The sequence below is a fragment of the Odocoileus virginianus genome, chromosome 11, assembly GCF_023699985.2.
Source record: "Odocoileus virginianus isolate 20LAN1187 ecotype Illinois chromosome 11, Ovbor_1.2, whole genome shotgun sequence".
Taxonomy (NCBI): domain Eukaryota; kingdom Metazoa; phylum Chordata; class Mammalia; order Artiodactyla; family Cervidae; genus Odocoileus; species Odocoileus virginianus.
Window position 1 is genome coordinate 11909214 of NC_069684.1, and position 22061 is coordinate 11931274.

General features: G+C 38.0%; 1 protein-coding gene across 4 annotated transcripts in view; it reads left to right on the forward strand.

The window, feature by feature from the left end:
- The window catches only part of KCNK2 (potassium two pore domain channel subfamily K member 2), a 204646-nt gene extending 183396 nt beyond the window's left edge, over window positions 1-21250 (forward strand). For 3 of the 4 annotated variants that reach the window (XM_070473932.1, XM_070473934.1, XM_020899296.2), the window contains exon 7: window positions 19162-21250. In XM_070473932.1, coding sequence (XP_070330033.1) covers window positions 19162-19479 — 318 coding nt within the window. In that variant the 3' untranslated portion in view covers window positions 19480-21250. The remainder of the gene's footprint in view (window positions 1-19161) is intronic. The other variant, XM_070473931.1, reaches the window with a different exon arrangement.
- The last annotated feature ends 811 nt before the right edge of the window (window positions 21251-22061 follow it).

Consider the following 22061-nt stretch of genomic DNA (forward strand, 5'->3'; position numbering starts at 1 on the left):
GACGAACTAAAGAACCTCTTGATAAGGGTGAAAGAGGAGACTAAAAAAGCTAGTTTAAAGCTCAGCATTCAAAAAACTAAGATCATGGCACCTGGTCCCTAAATTACTTCATGGCAAATAGATGGGGAAACAGTGGAAACAGTGACAGATTTTATTTTCTTGGGCTCAAAATCACTATAGACTGTTACTGCAGCCATGAAATTAAAAGATGCTTACTCCTTGGAAGGAAAGCTATGACAAACCTAGACAATATATTAAAGAGCAGAGACATCACTTTGCCAACAAAGGTCTGTGTAGTCAAAGCTGTGGTTTTTCCGGTAGTCATGTATGGATGTGAGAGTTGGCCCATAAAGGAGGCTTAGCACCAAAGAATTGATGCTTTTGAACTGTGGTGTTGGAGGAGACTCTTGAGAGTCCCTTGGACTGCAAGGAGATCAAACCAGTCAATCCTAAAGGATATCAGTCCTGAATACTCACTGGAAGGACTGATACTGATGGTGAAGCTCAAGTGCTTTGGCCTCCTGATGCGAAGAGCTGACTTATTGGAAAAGACCCTGATGCTGGGAAAGATTGAAGAAAGAAGGAGAAGGGGGCAGCAGAGGATGAAATGGTTAGATAGCATCACTAACTCAGTGGACATGAATTTGAGCAAACTCTGGGAGATAGGGGAGGACAGAGGAGCCTGGTGTGTAGCAGTCCATGGAATCACAAAGAATCAGACATGACTTAGCGACTAAACAATAACAAAAAAAGATTGCTACAGGGTAGGAACTCTGATAGAAATATAAAGAAGAAGTTTTGTGTTCAATGGTGTACAGAAGTGGAATTACTAAATCTAGTTGAGTGAATTGGGGAAAATTACATAAACAAGATGATATTGCTGACCCCTCTCTTTCCAATTTTACTTTCAGTCCTACAGGATTGATTGGAAAACACATTCAGACTCAAACCACTTCTCACCTTGTCATGATCGTTTTCCATGTCATCACTAACTCACACCTGGATTATTCCCAAAGCATCCTAACCAGTCTTCCTGCTTCTACTTTTGTTTTCTGTGAAGTTTATACTCAACCAAGATGCTAGAGTAGTCCTTTGAAACAAGTTGTAACATATCATCTCTCTGCTTATGTTTCCCAGTGTCTCCCTATTGATCTCAGAGTGAGTCTGTAAAATAATATAAAAGGTTCTGTGTAATCCAGTCCCCTTTACCCTGACTTTTCTTACTATTTCTCCCCACCATAGACACACCCTGTCCCATTGCTTTTGTGCTGATTGTTTCCTGCATTAGACATATATATCTATTTGCTTGCCTCACTTCCTACTAGTGTTTAAAAAAATTTTTTTAATTTTTAATAATGAAAACAAGTCACCATTCCAGAAACAATTTTAGGGGAGAAAACTCTTTTGTATGAAAATAAACTCATCAAAATTATAAATAGTATGACTTTTTTACTTTTTCGATTTAAAATCCTCCCCTGCAGTTCTACCCCTCCCTTCGATATCTTTCTTCTGCCATCACATATTGAAGATAAACAGTATTATGGCAGACCTTGATAGTTTAACTTAACATCAGAATTTGTACAATGAGTTTTAAAAAAATCTTTGGCCTTAGTGGCTTTCCTTCTCCATTGGAAATGCTGCTGCAGTAACCATTGTGGAAGATATCTACTTTAAAAAATACACAGCATGAGAGTTGTGAGTCAGGTTTCATTTGGGGCAAAATAAGGATGATTGCCAGGGAGAAGACACCTCAGACAGCTCTGGGAAACTGCTTCAACGAGCTAGAGGAGGTCAGTATGTATGTGATTTTGGTGAAGGGGGAGTTCATGCAATCAAGGATATGTTTTTTGCAGAAGGTTTCTGCCAGTCATGGGGAGCAGGTGTCACCATGAAGAATTCTAGGGCCTTTCTAGGCATCAGGAAATAGAAAAACTGGGCTCATAAAACTGGCTCCTGAAAATGTCTATCTGAAGACCTGTTCTGTCAGTTTCTCCCAGAGCACAGAGTGAGTGCCTCCTCTGTGCTCTCTGCCCTGAGCTCCTTTCAGGGGCTGCAGTGGCACATGATTAAATTCTTGGAGGGGTAGATGGCAAGTGCCAATCATAGTCGACAAAGAGAACATTCTCATCACCTACCGTTTTGTCAACGAGGCCATATCAACCACCCTATTGAAAGCTGAAACCCCTTTCCCCCCAGGTCTCTTGACTCTTCTTGCCCTGTCCTCGTTTCTCATTATATTTACCAAATTCTAACATTCTAAGTGATTTATTCATTGATCATTTTGTTGTTTATTGCCTATTTCTCATTTCAGAAGGTATTGTTCATTGGGAATGAATTTTTGCTATCTTACTCCATTGAAATGAAGTAAAACAGTGCTTGGCATATAATAGACACTCAGTAAATGCTTGTTGAGCTGAGTAGATGCAAAAGTGTAGAGATAAAATTATTCAGAATTCAAAGAGTGTACTTTGGAATTTGGAAAAATTTGGAGATATCTAAAATAACATATGGAGTTAGTTTTTTATGCTTACTTTCAATTTTAGCCTATTTGTACTTCAGTGCTAAAAGAGGAAAGGGCTAGTTTTCCTCTCTGTTGAATGAAATTATTTTAATTTTATTCATTTTTTAATGTTTTCAGTAGAACCCAAGTATACTTACTTTAGTGGTTTTTATTCAATTTTGTTATTGTTTACAGGAACAAAATAGATTGCAATTAACATTTAAGAGATTAATGTAATAATTTAATAGTTTGACATACACACTGGCTATAATTTCCCATACACCAAAACAATTCATGTTTAAATTTTTAAAACTTGGGTCATTGCTGTAAGATGTAGTACAAAGTTTGATACCATTAAGCTAGAAGCTAGTTCAAACAGTTAAAGCTTTGAGAGCTTTTGTCATGAGCTTTTAACATGTTAAATAAAATTGTGTGCATGCTCAATCATATCCGACTCTGCGACCCCATGGACTGTAGCCCGCTAGGCTCCTCTGTCCACGAGATTTTCCAGGCAAGAATACTGGAGTGGGCTACTCCAGTATTTCCTACTCCAGGGGATCTTCCTAACCAGGGGATCGAACTTACATCTCTTAAGTCTCCTGCATCGGTAGGCAGTTTCTTCACTAGTGCCACCTGGGAAGCCCTGAATAAAATTAGACTTAGGCAAAAATTCTGTCCCACTCCACCCTCTGTGACTGTTGGTTTAATGTGAAAGATAATGAATCCAGATGTACTTAGTATCAAATCAAAAACAACAGGTAACTCTGGCATTTGAATTTGTTATTGCTTCTCCCAGCCTCTTCTCACTTTCTTGAATATTCCTTCCCCTTTAAGACTTGATGTAAGGCAAGCTTTCTAAAATAACCAGAACAAAGTATAACAGAGACCCACTATAACACAGCTCTCTGTTAAATGGATACAAACAAAAATAGGTCAAATCATGTTCTCTAAAGCATGAAGTGATATCATAAGTGCTCTATGGGAACGTTAGCCTGGAGGAGATTCGCGGAAGTGAAGAGGTTGCATTTCATTCCCTTTTTCAGTAGATTTCTGTACTGTTTGTGTGGTGGGAATAGATGCTTTGGATGCTCAGACTGCCAGAGTCAAAGGATGTGTGTGTCCATTATGCTGCCTTTCGGGATATTATTTAGAAGCATCTATTGAAGGGAGATTAATGTATGGTTCTTTGGCTTTTTTTCACAGTGGTTGCTTCCTATGTTTTATCCTTACATTCTGTGACATTGCTTTCTCCTAAATCCTAAATCCACCATCAGTAGACGCAGCTGAGGACAGAGGTTCATGCCTTTCTGATGCATGCACATCACTCAGGCAAAGCCCCTGAACTCTGGGGTGAGAGGCCCGCTGTGCCTTGCTGTCCCATCCGCAATATTTCCATTGCCCCTTCCTTAATTTTCTCTCTCCCTCCTGTTTCTTAGGCAGCCTCATCATAGTTTTGCCAAGTTAGTTGGGATATGCCGATGTGCTTGTAAGACAGAGCCTCTCAGGCACAGTGAGCAGCCTTTCCATAAGATTATCTTGCCATTGCCATCTTGCCACTGTGAACCCCGGTTCCATATGCAGTGAACACTGCATTATTAGACCTTTGCTGTCACTTCTTTTTCTTTTGGCCACGTGGCATGTAGGATCTTGGTTTCTTGTCCAGGGATTGAACCCATGCCCCCTGCAGTGGAAGCATGGAGTCTTAACCACTGGACCGTGAGAGAAGTTTTGTTTTATTTATCCATCTGGCATATTTAGCCATTTGCCAGTTTTATTTGTTGAAATCGAGTTGGAGAAAATTGCTGATTTTGTATTATTTTCCAAAACTACATGACCACTTTTACTTGCTTTCTGCAAGTTTTTGTGCACATTCATAAAAGAATAAAGGCATGATTTTTTGAGTCCAATCTAAAGATGGCATTGGAAGGGCATTCTATGGACCACTGCTGCCCAATAGAAATGGAATGCAGACACAAATTTAGGTCACATGTGTAACTTTAAATTTTCTAAAGCCTCATTAAGAAAGTAAAAAGAAACATGAAATTCATTTTAATAATATATTTTATTTAACAATATATTCAACTATTATCATTGTGATATGTAAATGTTGAAAATAGAAAATATAAATGAGATACTTTACAGTCTTTGTAATAAAATTTTATTATCTAATATGTATTTTACATTTACAGTGCATCTCAAATCAGACTGGCCATCTTTAAAGTATTCAATAGCCAGAATGATAGTGGCCACTGAAGTGGGCAGCCCAGCTGTAGACTAAGGTGAAAATATAGACTGTAGCCTATTTATAGAATATAGACTAAGAATCTCAGGCAATAACTTGTTTTAAAACAGAGCCGCTTCTTCTGTGGTAATGATATAGATTGTGATTTTTCTTTCTAGAAATTTTATTGTCTTAATTGATATCATTTCAAGGAGTTAGAAAGGCTAAGAGTAAAAGGCAAGTTGCAAAGGCAACGTGTCAATTCACCTTACTTGTTCTTTTCCCTATTTGAAGCAGTTCTTGGAGAATATCTTTGAGCTTAATATTAGGGTTAGTATTGCTGCCTCTGCATTTCATCTAATGTGTCAAGGTGAATAGCTCTATGTGGCTCATCAAATATTTCAGAGGATTTCTGTAAAGGTCGACCACCCACACCCATGCAGTTATATAGGAGAGAGTTTACTCTATAAGAGCAATTTTCTGGAGTCAGATTCCCCTTTGAAAAAGAAGTTGGAAATATGATTTTTCCTGGATCTGTTTGCTTAGACCATATTGAATATTGTCTTTACATTCCTTTGTGTAAATTTTAAATATGAGAAAACTATTCTTAAACTAATAGAGCATGTCTTTAGATACAAATGCATTAACTTCTGAAAATAAGAACAACAGACAACAATAAAATGAAGACATTCTTCTCTCACTTCTTTATTACTCACTTCTCTTCTTTTTCACACCCTGAAATCCTCCAGCTCCTAATCTAGAACTGGAAGCCTAAGTAACTTTTTTTAACTTTCATAGGAAAAAAAAAAAAAGAATGCATAACTGGCATTGCTTGGAATTGGATTTCCAGTGTGCTTAAATGTCATGAATACAGACTGGATTTAATGCTTAAAATTTTTTTTTAGCTTTTTATTTTATATTGGAGTAGAGCCGATTCACAATGTTGTGGTAGTTTCAGGTGGACAGTGAAGGGACTCAGCTCTACATATACAAGTATCCATTCTCCCCCAAACTCCCCTCCCATGCAGCCTGGCACGTGACATTGAGCAGAGTTCCCTGTGCTATATACAGTAGGGCCTTGTTGGTTATCCACCTAAAATACAATAGTGTGTACGTGTCGATCCCAAACTCCCTAAGTGTCTCTTCCCCGTTGGCAACCATATGTCTGTTCTCTAAATCTGAGTCTGTTTCTGTTTTGTAATTAACTTCATTTGTATCATTTCTTTTTATATTCTGCTTAGAAGGGATGTCATATGATATTCTCCTCCTCTGTCTTACTGACTTCACAGTAAGTGACAATTTCTAGGTCCATCCATGTTGCTACAAATAGCATTATTTCATTCTTTTTAATGGCTGATTAATATTCCATTGCATATTTGTACCACACCTTTATTCATCCATCTGTCAATGGACACTTAGGTTGCTTCTGTGTCCTGGCTATTATAAACAGTGCTGTAGTGAATACTGGCATGCATGCACCCTTTTAGAGCATGTTTTTCCCAGGAATGGGATTGCTGGATCATATGGTATTTTATTTTTAGTTTTCTAAGGAGCTTTTATATTGTTCTCCGTAGTGGTTGTACCACTTCATATTCTCACCAGCACTGCAGGAGGGTACCTTTCTCTCCACACCCTCTCAAGCATTCATTGTTTGTGGATTTTTTTTTTTTTGATGATAGCCTTAATGGCTTTAAAATTTAAAACAATTACCCTTAGTTTACTGACTGAACTGGATTTTTGAGCATTGATAGGTATCATTTACCTATTTCAGTAGATTTAAGGTAAATAATTAAAAGAAAAAGCAGTTATTTTTATCTGTACAGTTCAGTTGTTTTAAAGTTCTATGGGGCAGTCACTGTGTTCAGGCAATGAGATTGATGTTGGAGATAAAAAATGACCCAGTTAGACACGGTCCCAGGCTTCAATGATAAGGGTCCAGTAGAAAATGTAGTAGATGTAAACCAGTAGCCACGATACAATATGTGACTATCACAGTAGGTATATAAATAGTGTTTGAGGGAATTATGGGGTCCTGGGAGGGTACAGAGGTGATGCTTTATGGGGAGTAGCTAGAATAGCAAAGGAAAGAGTCAAGAGGGGCCAGTGGACTAAGACACTAATGAACCGAGTGCCTGCGAGGCTCAGTGCAGTCACCGTATGGGATGTTGGTGGTGAGAGTGTAAAAGAGCTAAAGCCTGGACTTATGGTCAGAGATTAGGTCCAGGATAAGGCCGTAACAGTGGATGCTGACCTAAAGCAAAGGTTATGGTGCCAGGGATGCTGGAGGGGGAGATTGGTGGGGCTCCTGTGCTCACTGAAGATGGAAATTCTGCTGAGAAGTTGGCAGGAGCTGCTGTGCAACTTGCCTGGAAAATCCCATGGATGGAGGAGCCTGGTGGGCTGCAGTCCATGGAGTCGCTAAGAGTCGGACCAACTGAGCGACTTCACTTTCACTTTTCACGTTCATGCATTGGAGATGGAAATGGCAACCCACTCCAGTGTTCTTGCCTGGAGAATCCCAGGGACGGGGGAGCCTGGTGGGCTGCGTCTATGGGGTAGCACAGAGTCGGACACGACTGAAGCGACTTAGCAGCAGCAGCAGCTGTGCAAGAGATACTTTATAATAAACCACTACTTTATCATCTCTAACTTAACATGATCTCGTCTCAGGTTCCAGCCTTACGTAAATTATCACTTAACATGTATTCATTTGCTCATGCCAAAGTCTTTGCAGTCATTCTTTTTTTTTTGATGTGGACCATTTTTAAAGTCTTTATTGAATTTGTTATGATATTGTTTCTGTTTTGTGTTTTGTTTTTTTGGCCATGAGGCATGTGGGATCTTAGCTTCCCAACCAGGGATTGAACCCACATCCCCTTCATTGGAAGGGGAAGTCTTAACACTGGACCACCCTGCAGTCATTCTGATGCTTCCTTTTCCTCACCTCCGTGGTTTGTGCATCACACATTCTAATGATAATGTCACCAAAACGCATTTAAATGCTTCCCTGTATATTCTGTGACCATACTCTAAAACTACTCTTTGAGCCTGCCTGATCCATCACAGTTAGCATCCTAACTAGATGTCTTCCTTCCCTCCACACCTTTCTGCTTCCTTTCATCAGTGGTCTCCAGAATTTTTACTGTGAATTGTTACTAGTAAAAACGTTTTGAGCATGTACCTCTACAGTTTGCATACTTATTTGTAAATTACACACCTGCAGTACTGTATTCCTGTACCGATATTTAGATATATATTTACAACATATGTAAAGGGAGAAATTTTAAAAGATGAAAATTAAGTAGTTTAAAATGTTTTAATTGTGCTTACTGGTAATTCAGTCTTTTTTGCTCTCACAAAAAAATTATTAATAATGAGAATAGTATGATTTGTATGTCCCATTAACTTTTTCAGATCTGGATTTAGCACTCCACATTATAGTAATCCCCAATTCTAGTCCATAATGCAGTTTATTTTGATTCTTAAATTGATGGTATATCAGAAAAAGGTAAATCATATAGTGCAAATGAAAGAAGTACATTTAAAATTCTGCCTTTTAAACATTGAACTCATTTTAAAATATTATTCACTAGTTGTGAAAATTATTTTAAATTAGGAAATATCCATCATCTCTGATGCCAAACCATTGCTTTTAAGGTTAGCCCATTTTTAATATCCATGGAAACCCTTTGTTTGAGAGTCTTTCCTACAGGTGGTAAAATCCTTCTTCCAAGTTTGCTAAGTATTAAGATATGTGATTTGATAAGTAGCACCCCATTTGAGGGGACAGCTATAACAATGACAGTATGTTCAAACACCCATTAAATTTTTTTTTTCCATCATTGTACACACAAAATTTTTTTTTTAATAGCAATTACCATCTTATGTATCTTATATCCTTTGAAGGGGTAGGCGAAATAGTTTATTTGTTTCAAAATATCTGCCAAGTAGCATCCTGTGGAACACCTTTCTCATCACAAATTAGGTCATCAAATTTTAAGAAAGAAAAATGCATAGATTATACCATGCGGCATGTCCCACCAGTATGTTGGTGACAAAGATTTTTGTGGCCATGCCCCATCTTATTACTTATTTTACAAAAACTCTATGATTTAAGAATTTTGGTTTTATGAGAGTAATCATATTGCTGATGTCCAATAGCCCATAAATTCGAATGCACTAGAATATGCTGACAGCAAGGGGACGAGTGAGCCCCTGTCCCCTAGCCCATGAGGGAGATCAGGTTCTTCCCCTGGGAGATCAGGCATTCCTCCATGGAACAGGGACCAAGTGAAGGCCCTAGGGTCATCCCATACAGAAAATGTTAGTAGCAGTTTAATAAAAATAAATGAAGCTAGAATTGTGTTTCTTTTTTCTGCATTCCCAAGAATTTTTTGTCAGCATATGGTGCATGCACAGAAATTAAAACCCAAATCTGACAATGTTATTCTCTGTTGCATATTGTTGAGTTGCCTCAAGTTCAAAATCTTTTAATTACCATGACTTTTGCATTCATGTAATTTGGGCCCTACCTCCCTTTCAAAGCTCATCTTGTAGATTCACTACAATCATGCCACACAGGTCTTCTTTCAGTTCTCTGATTGCACCAAACTCTTTTTTTCACACATGTCCCTTCCCTTCTTATACATGCCCTGGCCTTGAATGTTCTTCTCCACACATTATCACCTTGCTGACTATAGAGCTGCTTCAGATCTCAGACCAAATGTCACATCTCTGCAGACATCCCATCTGACCCCTTTAATATGAATTATTCCTTCTCTTTGTATGCACTTTTCACATTTCTTATCTTGGCTTAACTGCACTTAATCATGATTTGTGATTAGGTATCAGTATTTATTCATGAGGTTATCTATCTCACCCAAGAAGTACCATGAAGTCAGTAGCTTCTCTTCCAACACCTTTCCAGTGGATGTTTGTCATGGCACACTTCATTTGAAATTAGAGCATTCTCCATAATCCTGTCTACCATCCTCTCCTCTTTTATCTACCCACCTCCTCATGACATCTAAAATTCATTTGACTTCTGGGACATTTATTCAGCAAAGATTTATAAGTGTTCCCAATGCCATCTGTACTGTGGTAGGCAGTTGAGATAAGACAGTACACATCACGAGACTTAGAAAACATATTGCTTTGAATGGTCTTCCACTTTTAGTAAGGAAGATTCTACTTGTAAACATCAGTGTTGAATTTACTTAATAGAGCAGGAGTTTACAACCTTTAGTGGGTCACATCCTCTTTGAGTTTGTTAAGAGCTCTGATCCCCTTTCACAGTGAAACATGCACAAACCCTAAGGTTCGACTAACTCCTAAAGCTCATGGTTGGGTGCCACTTCCTGAATCAATCATATTCTTGGAATGTAAAAAATATTTACTTTCTCTTCCTAAACTATGGGATAGAGAAGGACAAAAAGGTGAAAAGGAGAATAAAGAAGTGAATCACAACTTCTGTCTCTGGAGGAGGGGAAGGGAATGGATTGTAGGAGAAAACCTTTTCTCATTGCTGCCTGATAACCATAGTTACAAAACACTGGTCCAGAACGACAGTCTGTGTGAATTCCCTGAAAGTATTTTGAAAAGTGGGGTCTGCCCACGCATATTTTTAAGTTAAAATCTAAAATACTTCATTTTAGGTTAAATAATTTTCATTGTAGGTTAATTGCAATGGATTTAATTATCAGTGACTTAAACACTGGCATTTAACTGTGACTATTACGTGGGGGTTCCCTGATGGCTCAGTGGGAAAAGAATCCACCTGCCATGCAGGAGACACAGGAGACCAATATAATGTTATGTCAGTTATGTTCGTTGCTATTTCATCCCTAAATCATGTCTGACTCTTTGCGACCGCAAGGACTGTAGCCTACCAGCCACCAGGCTCCCCTGTCCATGGATTCTCCAGACAAGAATACTGGGAGTGGGTTGCCATTTCTTCCTCCAGGGGATCTTGTCAACCCAGGGATCAAACCTGCATCTCATGCGTTGTAGTCTCCTGCATTGCCAGTGGATTCTTTACCGACTGAGCTGCCAGGGAAGCCTTATATACTTCAGTTAAAAAAATAGTAATTACAGAGAAAATCATGAATTCAAACTGATATTCCCATTCCAGTCTAACACAAGAGTTCCTTCTAGTCTGCTCTGCTTTTTTGTATTTGTGATTACTTCCTCTTACAGCAAAATCCCTAATCCTTGTTATTCCCAGTATCTTTTTCCTCCTTGTATGCAGCCAGGCGCGAATCGCCGCTGCTGCGCCCACTCCCAGCCCTCCGGGACGCCCGTCTATCCTGCTTGGATACACTGGACTTCCTGTGGGGTGGTTCTCCTTACCCCGCTCAGGCTCCGAACCCCACACTGCGTGCGCCTCCTGGTGTGGGTGCTCCCCTCATGCTGATCTAGCTCTGACATGTCATTCTGGTACCAAGGCCCCCTCTCCAAACCTGCCACACTGATGTCTCCGTAGCTGTGTTCATCTAACTGCTTTGGGGCTCCTTTGCTTAGAACGGAAGGTGCAAGAAGGGAAGCAAAGCTGTTTTTTAATACACAGGTCTTGTATTCCGTTTGGTTTCCCTGGTGGCTCAGTGGTAAAGAATCCGCCTGCCAGTGCAGGAGACTCGGGTTTGATCCCTGGGTCGGGAAGATTCCCTGGGGAAGGAAATGGCAACCCACGACGTATTCCTGCCTGGGAAATCCCATGGGCAGAGAGCCTGGCAGGTTATAATCCCTGGGGTCACAAAAGAATCGGACATGACTTAGGGAGGAAACAGCAACTTGCATTCCTATAGGAACATAAATAGTCTTTTGTTATAGGTAAACTACTGTTAACCCCAGATATCCTAAATGAATTTTCAAGTGTCATTACGTGTTTTGGTTTTATTCATTATATAATGAAGATATTTTGTGGAGAATGCCTTTAAGGTTTTCGGCCCACCCTTTCATTCAGTTATTATTTTTGAATGGTGGTTTTTTTTTTTGTACAACTATAAAAATTTAAGGAATTAAATAATGAACAGATGATGACCACCCCCCATCACCGCCCCCCAACAATACCCCCCAACATACTCCCCAACACCACCCCCCAACATCACTCCCCATCATAGAGTGTCCATACTTACTAACAGACACAGGTCTAGTTACTGTAAAAATGTGGAGAATTGTATTAAAACATATGTAAATTATTTTGCTCCATGAATTTTAATTCCCATATTTTTATAACACAATAAAATGTTATATAAGTTGGATCAGCTCTGTAATATAGGTTGTTAAAGTAACCCCAGACCATGGGGGAGGCTTTCAAAGGTGTTCAGTGACACAGAGCTAGTATGTCACTACAGTGACAATAATTAAGAAGCTGAGTTTACTGTGCAACAAGCAAGTGTCTGATTTCACAACCCCACCTCATTATTAATGCAGTTAATAATATGCATTATCCTTTTGCAGTTTTTGATGAAAGATAAAATCATGGTATTAGCATTATTATCCTTCTTGACTTTTAAAATTTAAACTATTGTACTTAATCTTTACACAGTTGTGTTAATATGTGTGGTATTAAGAAGTGGAGAAATTACTAACTAAAAAGATAGTTTAGATTAAGGAAACCTTATGAATATTACATATACTTTTCTGAAAACCAGACAAAAACATCATGTACTGTTCTGTCAAGATAATGTGACACTTTGTAACCCTTTTAGTTGTATGTGTGTGTGTGTTTTTAACCTGGTTGGTAAAGAGAATACTTTGACTTGTTCTTTTAATAGTACAGTTCAACAATACAACGAAATGGGAATACTTCAGAAAATGAATTAATGATAATTGTCAGAAATTATAGTCTAGGCAACCTTTGAAATTCGAATGCAAAGTAGGCTTCAAATTATTTTTACATATTTAACCAGAGGGATGATTTCAACTCAGCTACCTGCTTGTAATATTTAACTTTCCTCAAGTCAGTAAGGTAGATAAGTTTTTGAGTACTGAGAAGAGTAAATTAAAATCCCACTGTCAAAAGGGTCAGGAAAAAAAACGTTGCTCAAAGACAAGAAAAACCTCTTAGTGTTACGTCTGGTGAAGGAGGTTACTTAATGGCCATTAAATCCTAACTGTTCAGCTGTGCTTTATATCCTTAGGGAAAAGGTTTTCAATTCATGCTACTCTGATCAGATCTGTCTGTAAATAGAATATTTTTTAAAAGAAAACTTGAATATGAATAATAAATACATTGGTATAGACAGTTCTCCAGGTCAGGAATGTTTTAGAGAAACGGGAATAAGTAGCTATGTTGGTAGCCTTAGTTTTGTTTTTGAGGGACTCTCCTTTCTTTTCTTTATTTTTCTTTTCTTCTTTCTTCTTGCTTTGAGTTTGAACTGCTATGTTCCTTGTCTAGTATCACGAAGAATAGTAGAAAAATAAGGGCACAACAGAGAGGAAACAGATATCATTATTGAATTGGTAAGTGCTTCTAGTGCATTTTTTATGAATAAATTTTCATTCTTTTCAATATCTTTAGGAAATTATGGTGGTAGATCCTCGCCGTAATAACCTGCTATAGGGTGGATTTCCACATAATATGAATTTGCCTTGCACTCCTCCCAAAGATGTTTATTATTTAGAATTAACAAGATTTTCCTGGTGAGGCAAAACAATATGCTGGAGTTAGACCTCCAAATTTGAATCCTGGCGTATTCATTGTGTGTCTAAAGTTTTTTAACCTCTCTAGCCTCAATTTCTTCTGTTAAATAATAGGAATCTTCCCCACAGAGTTGTTGTAAACATTAAATAAGTTCATAGTTTTAAAAGAACAATGCCTAGCACATAGTCGGCTCTATCTGTGCATACAAAATTTACTCCATCCCATCACATAGACCTATATTAATAATGGGAGTCCATTTTATTATGAGTTATACATGTTTATTGAGTGATAAATAAATTCAGTAAATTCACTATTATATTTTACAGTATTATTTCAGTTATAATAATTAGGATAAGGCAAACACACAATCTCTTGCCTTGACATTCATTTGAGTGATGAAATATATCATTCAGTGTCTCTGACTGGGATGATTGGCCAATTGAATTTTTATGTATGTCTCCAACATTCTCAAAACACCTCATGCGTTAAAGATCTCCAGAACTCTGAGTTTGGTCCATCTGTAGCACTTCTGGTGAGAGTATCAGAAAACTTAGACCACGCTGCCATTGGGTGTTTAGAACCTGTGAATTATATTCCAGGGGGAAATGTCCCATTTTTTTCAATTCTGTATCACTTATTTTGTATCTGGTACTTTTCTTTAAGCTGTTAAAGTGCCGTTAGCAAACCATATCATCATTACCCAGTGTTATCATCATAATCACTAATTGTGCAGTCCTTTATGTTGTAAGAACACAGACACCCACACACATATACACACACATGCATACGCACACCATTTGTTTCTCCTGTGAAACAGATTATTATGACCTTATTTTATAGATAAGGAATCTGAAACTCAAGAAAGGTTAAACTGCTTGGCTGTAGGCACCCAGCTAAGTGACAGAGCTGGAAATGGAGGTTTCTTCTCACCTCTTGCTAACCCCTTCTATCCCTGTTTGATGATATTTCCAGATGCAGCCCTTATGACCTCCAGAGATTGCATTTCCACCCCTGGGAACTCCAGAAAAATTAGAAGAAAAGAAAAATGTCCCTAGAAGCAGTATTCTACCAGCCTCTGCCAGAGATTGAGTTCGATTAAAGATGAGAAATTAAAGAGTTATGAACTCAGACAAGTCTGAGTTTTCCTTGTATTTAGGCTTTTACTAATTTGCAGGAATCACTAATTTGTGGAAGCACCTTGCTCTGCAGAAAGCTGCATGTCATTAGTGCAACCTCAGTGATCATGGTGACTTGAAGAAACCTGCTTCTGGAGAAAAATCCGATCAAATTAAGGAAGGCTTTCATTTTTCAGTCAATTTTTTATGACCAGTTAAATATCCAGTCACAATAGAGAGATGATTAAAATCTCTAAAAGAGTTTCTATGCAGGATCCATGATCTGGTGCTTTTTTTGCTGTGAAAAGACAATGGTTACCTCAGTGTGCAAAAAGAGGAAATAGTGGGGTGACTGGGAACCTTCAGTCTGAAGACAGTAGGGATTAAATGGAAATTTCAGCATCCTCAAAATCTGAAAATATATGTATCTTTTGACACAGTTTTTCCACTTCTAGTAATTCTTGATCACATTAACCAAGATATGGGTATAAGAATATTCACTCAAGTATTGTTTTCTATAGCAAAAGAAGACAAACAAAAAACAAACCCTTATTCATCAACAGGGGCATGCCACATCCATCATCCCGTGGAATGCTAGGCAGCCAGTATAAACTATGAGGTGGTATGTGTGTGTGTGTGTTGGTCAGTCAGTCGTGTCCAACTCTTTGCGACTCCGTGGACTGTAGCCCACCAGGCTCCTCCATCCATGGGATTTTTCGGGCAAGAATGCTGGAGTGGGTTGCCATTTCCTTCTCTGTGAGGTAGTATAATGAGTACTAATAGGGAAAAAAAAGACTAAAATCTATTTGTAAAACAGTATGTTTAATATAAGACCATTTTTGCAAAAATATTAATGGTCATCAAAAGGGAGGAGGAATAAAGGTTAGAACAGAGAAGAAAGACCAGTGGTGGTATGCATGCATATGGCTCTTGTTATCATTCAGGTGTGAGATGACAGAGAACATGAATTTGGGGGGCATATACTCATTCATTTAACAGGTATTTCTTAGAAGTCAGCCACATACCAGGTACTATCCTGGGTGTTGGGATATACATAGAACTTACATCCTAGTTGTATGAGATAGAAAATTAGCAAATAAAAGCATTAACACCTGCATTTTAGACAAGCAAAATCTATTATTAACAATAAGTTTTTTATTGAAGTATCATTGATTTACAATGTTGTTTTTGTTTCAGATGTACAGCAAAGTGATTCCATTATACATGTACACATAGCTATTCTTTTTCAGATTTTTCACTTATAAGTTATTACAAAATATTGAGTAGTGTTCCTTGTGCTGTACAGTAGGTCCGTGCTGGTGATCTATATTATATGAGGTAGTGTGTATCTGTTAATCCCAAACTCCAAATTTACCCCTCCCTTCAAATTGGGAGATTGGGGTTGACATATGCACGTCACTGTATATGATACAGGTAACTAACAAGGGCCTACCATGTAGCTCAGGGAACTCTACTCAGCACTCTGTAAGGACATACAGGAAAGGACTCTAGAAAGCAATGGATACATGTATATGTGTAACTGATTCACTTCGCCACACAGCAGAAATTAACACAACATTGTAAATCACTATTCGCCAATAAAAATTAACTTCAAAAAGACAATAGACCTAATTTTAGGTCCATCAGTTTTGACAGTGCCTCCAGACTTGAGGCATGATTTAGGGGCTTACTCAGATGGATGTCCTCTAAGAAAGTGATTATTTCTAGTTAACCAGTCATTTATGGGAGGAAAGTGAATATAGTAATTAATTCTTATACTTTTCACAAACATTTATTTAAACAAATATGTAGACTCTTAGCTGTTTTCTTTATAGTATTAACCATACTGTTAAGATAAGCTCATAATAGAAAATAGTATATTAGTATTTTTTCTTTTTACACTTGGAAAATTATGAATTCTCAAATAGAACAGGTTAATTCCTTTTTAATAAAATCATTGGTAAGATGGGAATAAAATCAGATAGAATGTTTAGTTTTTCATCAATAGCAATTGTTTTATTTTAAACAGCAAATTTCACACTGCTTGAGATTATTTATTTGTAATGTAAACTAGGAGAATTTAATGATATGTTGGACAATGATAACTGTTTTGTTCAAGACCATATTAATCAGGTTCTCTCTGTAAGCATACAGAGATTTTAAGTCTTTAAAATTAAATCAAAACTGAGAAACAACTGAATCTCTTAACTTTTTATGTTAAAAATATTTATTTCAAAATTTTATAAATAGTATTTACTTATTAATTCAGCGCAATTCATCAAATTTCTCCTGAGTGCTTTTTCTGTTCCAGATACTAGATGTTTTTTATACACCAATGAATATAGTATAGATCCCAGATTCAAAAATGCTTAGTCTAATGAAAAAGATGGCTGGGCAAACAGAAAAAGAATATAAACAGTTGGAGGGTTTGTTTATAAGTGTGTTTAGAGTGATTCAGCATTTCTAACCACTGATCGATACTGCCTAATTCAGAGAGTTTCCCCAAAGCAGAATTAAACTTTCAGTAATTGTTTTTGGAGCTAAGTGCAGTCAGGCACAGTCCCTTATGAGAACAGTTAGAATCTTCAGGCTGAATTGCTATAAAATTAACACTTTTTTCCTGTAGGTTCCCTCTAAGATGCCTCAGTGATTAAGGAATGCTTGATCTTGCAAATTGTGTGTGTCACAAACTTCTCATTTTTCCATTTTTGCTTTTTCCAAAGCCAGATCTGGAAAACAAGCAATTATTCCTTGTTAGGACAATACAAGTAGAAAGTAAACCTTTTTAAAATAAAAAGTAGATCATGAAATGTATGCATGTATGTAATTATGGGTGGATGTGGAAGAGTTGATCTGCTATGTGCCACCTTCCAAGGATATTTGAACAGTTTCCATCTTGTGTACCCACCCCCCCGCAACCCACACACATATCTATGACTTTCAGTGTAAATATTTAGAACCTCACTTAGTTCCATCAGGCTGCTATAACAAAATACCACACACTGGGGATCTTATAAACAACATTTATTTCTCACATTTCTGGAGATTCAAAATCATAGTGTCAGCATGATACAGGACTCTCTTCCTGGTTTGGAGCCAGAGCCTTCTTGCTGTGTCCTCACATGGTGGAAGGGGTGAGGGATTTTTCTAGATTCTCTTTTGTGAGATGCTGCTCTCATTCATGAGGGCTTCACTTCATGACTTAAGTGCTTCCCAAAGGCCCCACATCCTGATACAATCACCTGTGGAGTTAGGGTTTCAATATATGAATTTTTAGGAATTCAAACTGTAGCAGAAACTATCAATTATGTTTCCTATATCAAAATTTAAAACGAAAAGCAACAGAAGTAAAAGAAAACCAAACAAAGCTGTAGTTAACACTTGCCGGGTAAGGGGGTGCCCACATCGTTCAAAAAGTGAGTGAAGTGGGGCCCCCAAAGCGCAAGTGCTGCCAGTGAGGGATGGGGGACTTGCTCCACCTTAGGAGATTATTCTAGGAAATCTTCTTGATTACTGAATTCTAGTTGATTAAGAAAAAGTTTACCATGGGGTTGGTCAATGTTCTGTTTTAGGTCACTAAAGTATAGACCTTATTTTAAAGGGGTCAGAGAGAACATTCTTATGCACATGCTTGAAAGTGAAAGTGTTAATCGCTCCGTTGTGTCTGTTTGCGACCCCGTGGACTGTAGCCCGCCAGCCTCCTCTGTCCATGGAATCCTCCAGGCCAGAATACGGGAGTGGGTTGCCATGCCCTCCTCCAGGGCATCTTCCCAACCCAGGGATTCAACCCCAGTCTCTTGCATTGCAGGCAGATTCTTTAGGGCCACATGGTTAGGACTTGGCAAAATTTTTTTTCTTCAACTTTCAAACAAAAGCCACAGTCATAATTACATTGCAGTTGAACTACATTAGCTCAACCATCCTGTTAGGTATATACTGTAAAGATGCCTGTTCTACAGCTGAGGAAATGGGAGCTCAGACACGTTAAATTAATTCCATAAACATTCATTGAGAAACTATTTCTTGGAAATTTTTCAAATGGGCCTCACAATAAACTTGTCAGTCCTTTTCTATTTGCTTTCCCTGGAAGCAGAGACAAAACATTTTGTTGCTTATTTAGTAAACAGAGGATTCCTAAATGACCAGTATGGGGTTGAATTCAGAGTTCTTGCACACATCATTTCTGGTCTCTAAAATCTGTGTTTATATTCAGAGCAGAAAGCATGGCTGCTATGAGAACCAACCAAGTCAGCTGGGTTCACATTCCAGGCTCTTTTACTCTGTCTTGCTGCTTCTCCTATATCTTCCTGACTTCTCCACATTCAAACCCTTCTGAAAATTACAAATTAAAAAAAAAACCAGAGTTTTAAAAAGTTAGAGATTGCCTTTTTATAGCATCAGTGACAGGACTCATCTCCAGAAACAAGGACATCTAGCACCTCTCATATAATTTGGTTAATAGAGTTTAAGCTCATAGATTCATTTTTAGGGTCATATCTGCATAAAACAGAATCTTGCTCTTCACAAATTGTGCGGTGACCTCAATTCTCAGATGGCTCCTATTACAAAAAGCTACAACCTCCTTTTCAGACCTTCCAAATTCAGTGATCAGAGGATAAAGCACACAGAATGTTGACTGTCCTGTTGGTGTGTCTGTCTTTTCTCTGCATGCATGTTCCAGGTGGGAGAGTTCAGAGCCCATGCTGCTGAGTGGACGGCCAACGTCACGGCTGAATTCAAGGAAACCAGGAGGCGGCTAAGCGTGGAGATTTATGACAAGTTCCAGCGCGCCACCTCCATCAAGCGGAAGCTCTCTGCAGAACTGGCTGGGAACCACAACCAGGAGCTGACTCCCTGTAGGAGGACCCTGTCCGTGAACCACCTGGCCAGCGAGAGGGACGTCCTGCCTTCCTTACTGAAAACAGAAAGTATCTATTTGAACGGATTGACACCACATTGTGCAGGCGAGGAAATTGCTGTTATTGAGAACATTAAGTAGCCCTCTCTTTGAAGAGCCTCAGGCATAGCCATTAGGTGAGGACTTCTATATGCTCTTTATGACTGTTGCTGGTAGCATTTTTAAAATTGTGCATGAGCTCCAAAGGGGGAAAAAAATAGATACACCCATCATGGTCATCTGCCATCAAGAGAATTTGGAATTCTGAGCCAGCACTATTTTTTTTTTTTTTTTGATGATGCTTGTTGGAACAGTCCACTTTCTTTGACAAGTGGACTAAAACAAGCGATGTCTGATGCCTTTTTTGTGCCCAGACTGTTTTCCCCCCTCTTTTCCTAATGTGCCATAAGGCCTCAGAATGAATTATAATTGTTTCTGGTAATAATGTAGCTTTGAGGGATCAGTCCTTACTTTTCAGGGTCTACCTAACTGAGCCTAGATATGGACCATTTATGGATGACAACATTTCTTTTTGTAAATGGCAAGAAATTCTTATGCAGCCTTTTACCTAAGAAATTTTCTGTCAGTGCCTTATCTTATGAAGAAACAGAACCTCTCTAGCTAATGTGTGGTTTCTCCTTCCCTGCCCCACCCCTAGGCTCAATTCCACAGTCCTTTTCCCCACAACTCCCGTTTGAATACCATACCTTGCTGGAAAAGTGTGTAAAATGACCGAAGTGATGATGCCCGAAGAAGGAATAGATGCCAAATTAGATGGACACTGAAGCAACACTCAGAAACCCTAGCGTTACAGGCACTGCAGAGAAATGAGGTGCAGAGATGGCCCCTCTGAGTATTTATTTGACTCGGGTACCAATGGTACATGTATACAGTGTAATTATTACCAGGCCAGTAAAATTGACTGCTCCCAAACAGTCCCTTTTTTTCCTGGCAGTATTTAAAATTTATCATTTATTACTATGATGTATATATATATATGTGTATATACATATATATATATATATATATATATACACATCTTTTAAAGGTGGAAGAAGAAAATCCATATATATCCATATATATATATGTATATATATATATACACACACACATATCCATAAGTGATCTGACAAAAGAAAACTGTTAACATGGATTATTGAAGATGAATTTAGACAGTTGGTGTGAATTGCCACTCAGATGACACGAAGAGAGCCAAACGATGTGTTATAAGCATTTGCTAATAAACATTTTACTGCCAGCATCTATCTGTTTTCTGATGTATGAAAGGCTTATATGGTTTTCTTTCCCTGGGTAACTTGTGCCCGGTGAGGGGAGGGGATATGTAGGCAGAGCTGGGCACAGCCCTCGCCTTCCGTGGGTGTACCTCTGGAGATGTGGCTCAGTGTGAAAGCAGAAGCTGAAACTGGATCACTGTGATTTTGCACATGGAAAAATGCAGATTGCAGGCATAATTCATCTCTGACATTAGAGAAAAAGCTGTTATAGCACAATTTAAATCTTGAGAGTTTTTTTTTTTTAAGATAGAAAAGGCTGTTAGTCCTCTTTAGTTTAATTTTATATCCTGCAACTCTTTGGAGGTTTTCAGGATTCAGAAGAAATTCAGTAAAGGCACCTAGTAGATCGCTCCTCTTTCTTTTATTTTCATACATAAATCTGCTGTACATTGTAAATAAAATTTTTAAAACACAGAAAGAAAATGATTTCCCTAAATATAATTGCAAAACATGACTTTTATTCTTGGGGGTGGGAGTATTTGAATAAGTGGCATTCATATTAGGGTCTTAAAAAATAAACCCAGGATCTTAAAAAAAAAAAAAGAAAATTTAACAGATGCTTATTTTTCAAAATTTAAGCTAGAAATGTAAATATTCAGTTAACTTGTTGAAGGTACTTTTATAAACTTAAAGAATTCTAACCAAAATTTCAGAAAGTCAGGCTCTTTTAGAAGGAAAGCTACACTCATTTCCTCGATAACTATTCTGAAAGTTCATATGGTGGATTGCACCATGTATAAACTGTGAATTGTATTGACAAATAAAGTTTGTAATTAAAGTCAGCATCTTCTGAGTCTCCTGCTTGCTACTGAGGGTTTAGATCTGATCCTGGCTGTGCAGAATTCCAGGATGTCACAGTTCATGCTGAGTTTTTGTGGCTCCTTTGTTCACAATATTCAAGAAATATTTTTGATGCAGTATTTCTACCCTTGTTAAACACACGCAAATTTTCTTCTTGGTGGCTGTTAATCAAAAGAAAAAAATCCTGAAATTTCACTTTTGAAATATGATATTTTAAAGAGCATATAAATTCAAGATTGTTTCTATTAAATTGTTATGTCAATGTCTTATTTTGTCATTGTTAGACCTTGTCTTGACCTGCCTGAAGTAATTGGAATGCTGAACATGGGCACCTGAATGTTTTTGTAAGGGAAAAAACAAACCAACAGTCAAACATCCTGGCAGTGTTGAAGCCTAAAGAAGGTAGTTGCCAACTAATCTTCTTGACTCATACCCCAAATATTTGGACTACATACCTTGTCAGTAGTTTACATAAACTTAATTGTTCATTCCCAAGCACCTTGATATTCAGTAAATATCCTAAAACTGGTCCCCAACATTATCCTTAGAATTGAGGGAAATCTAAGGAGGTGTGTACATATCATAGCA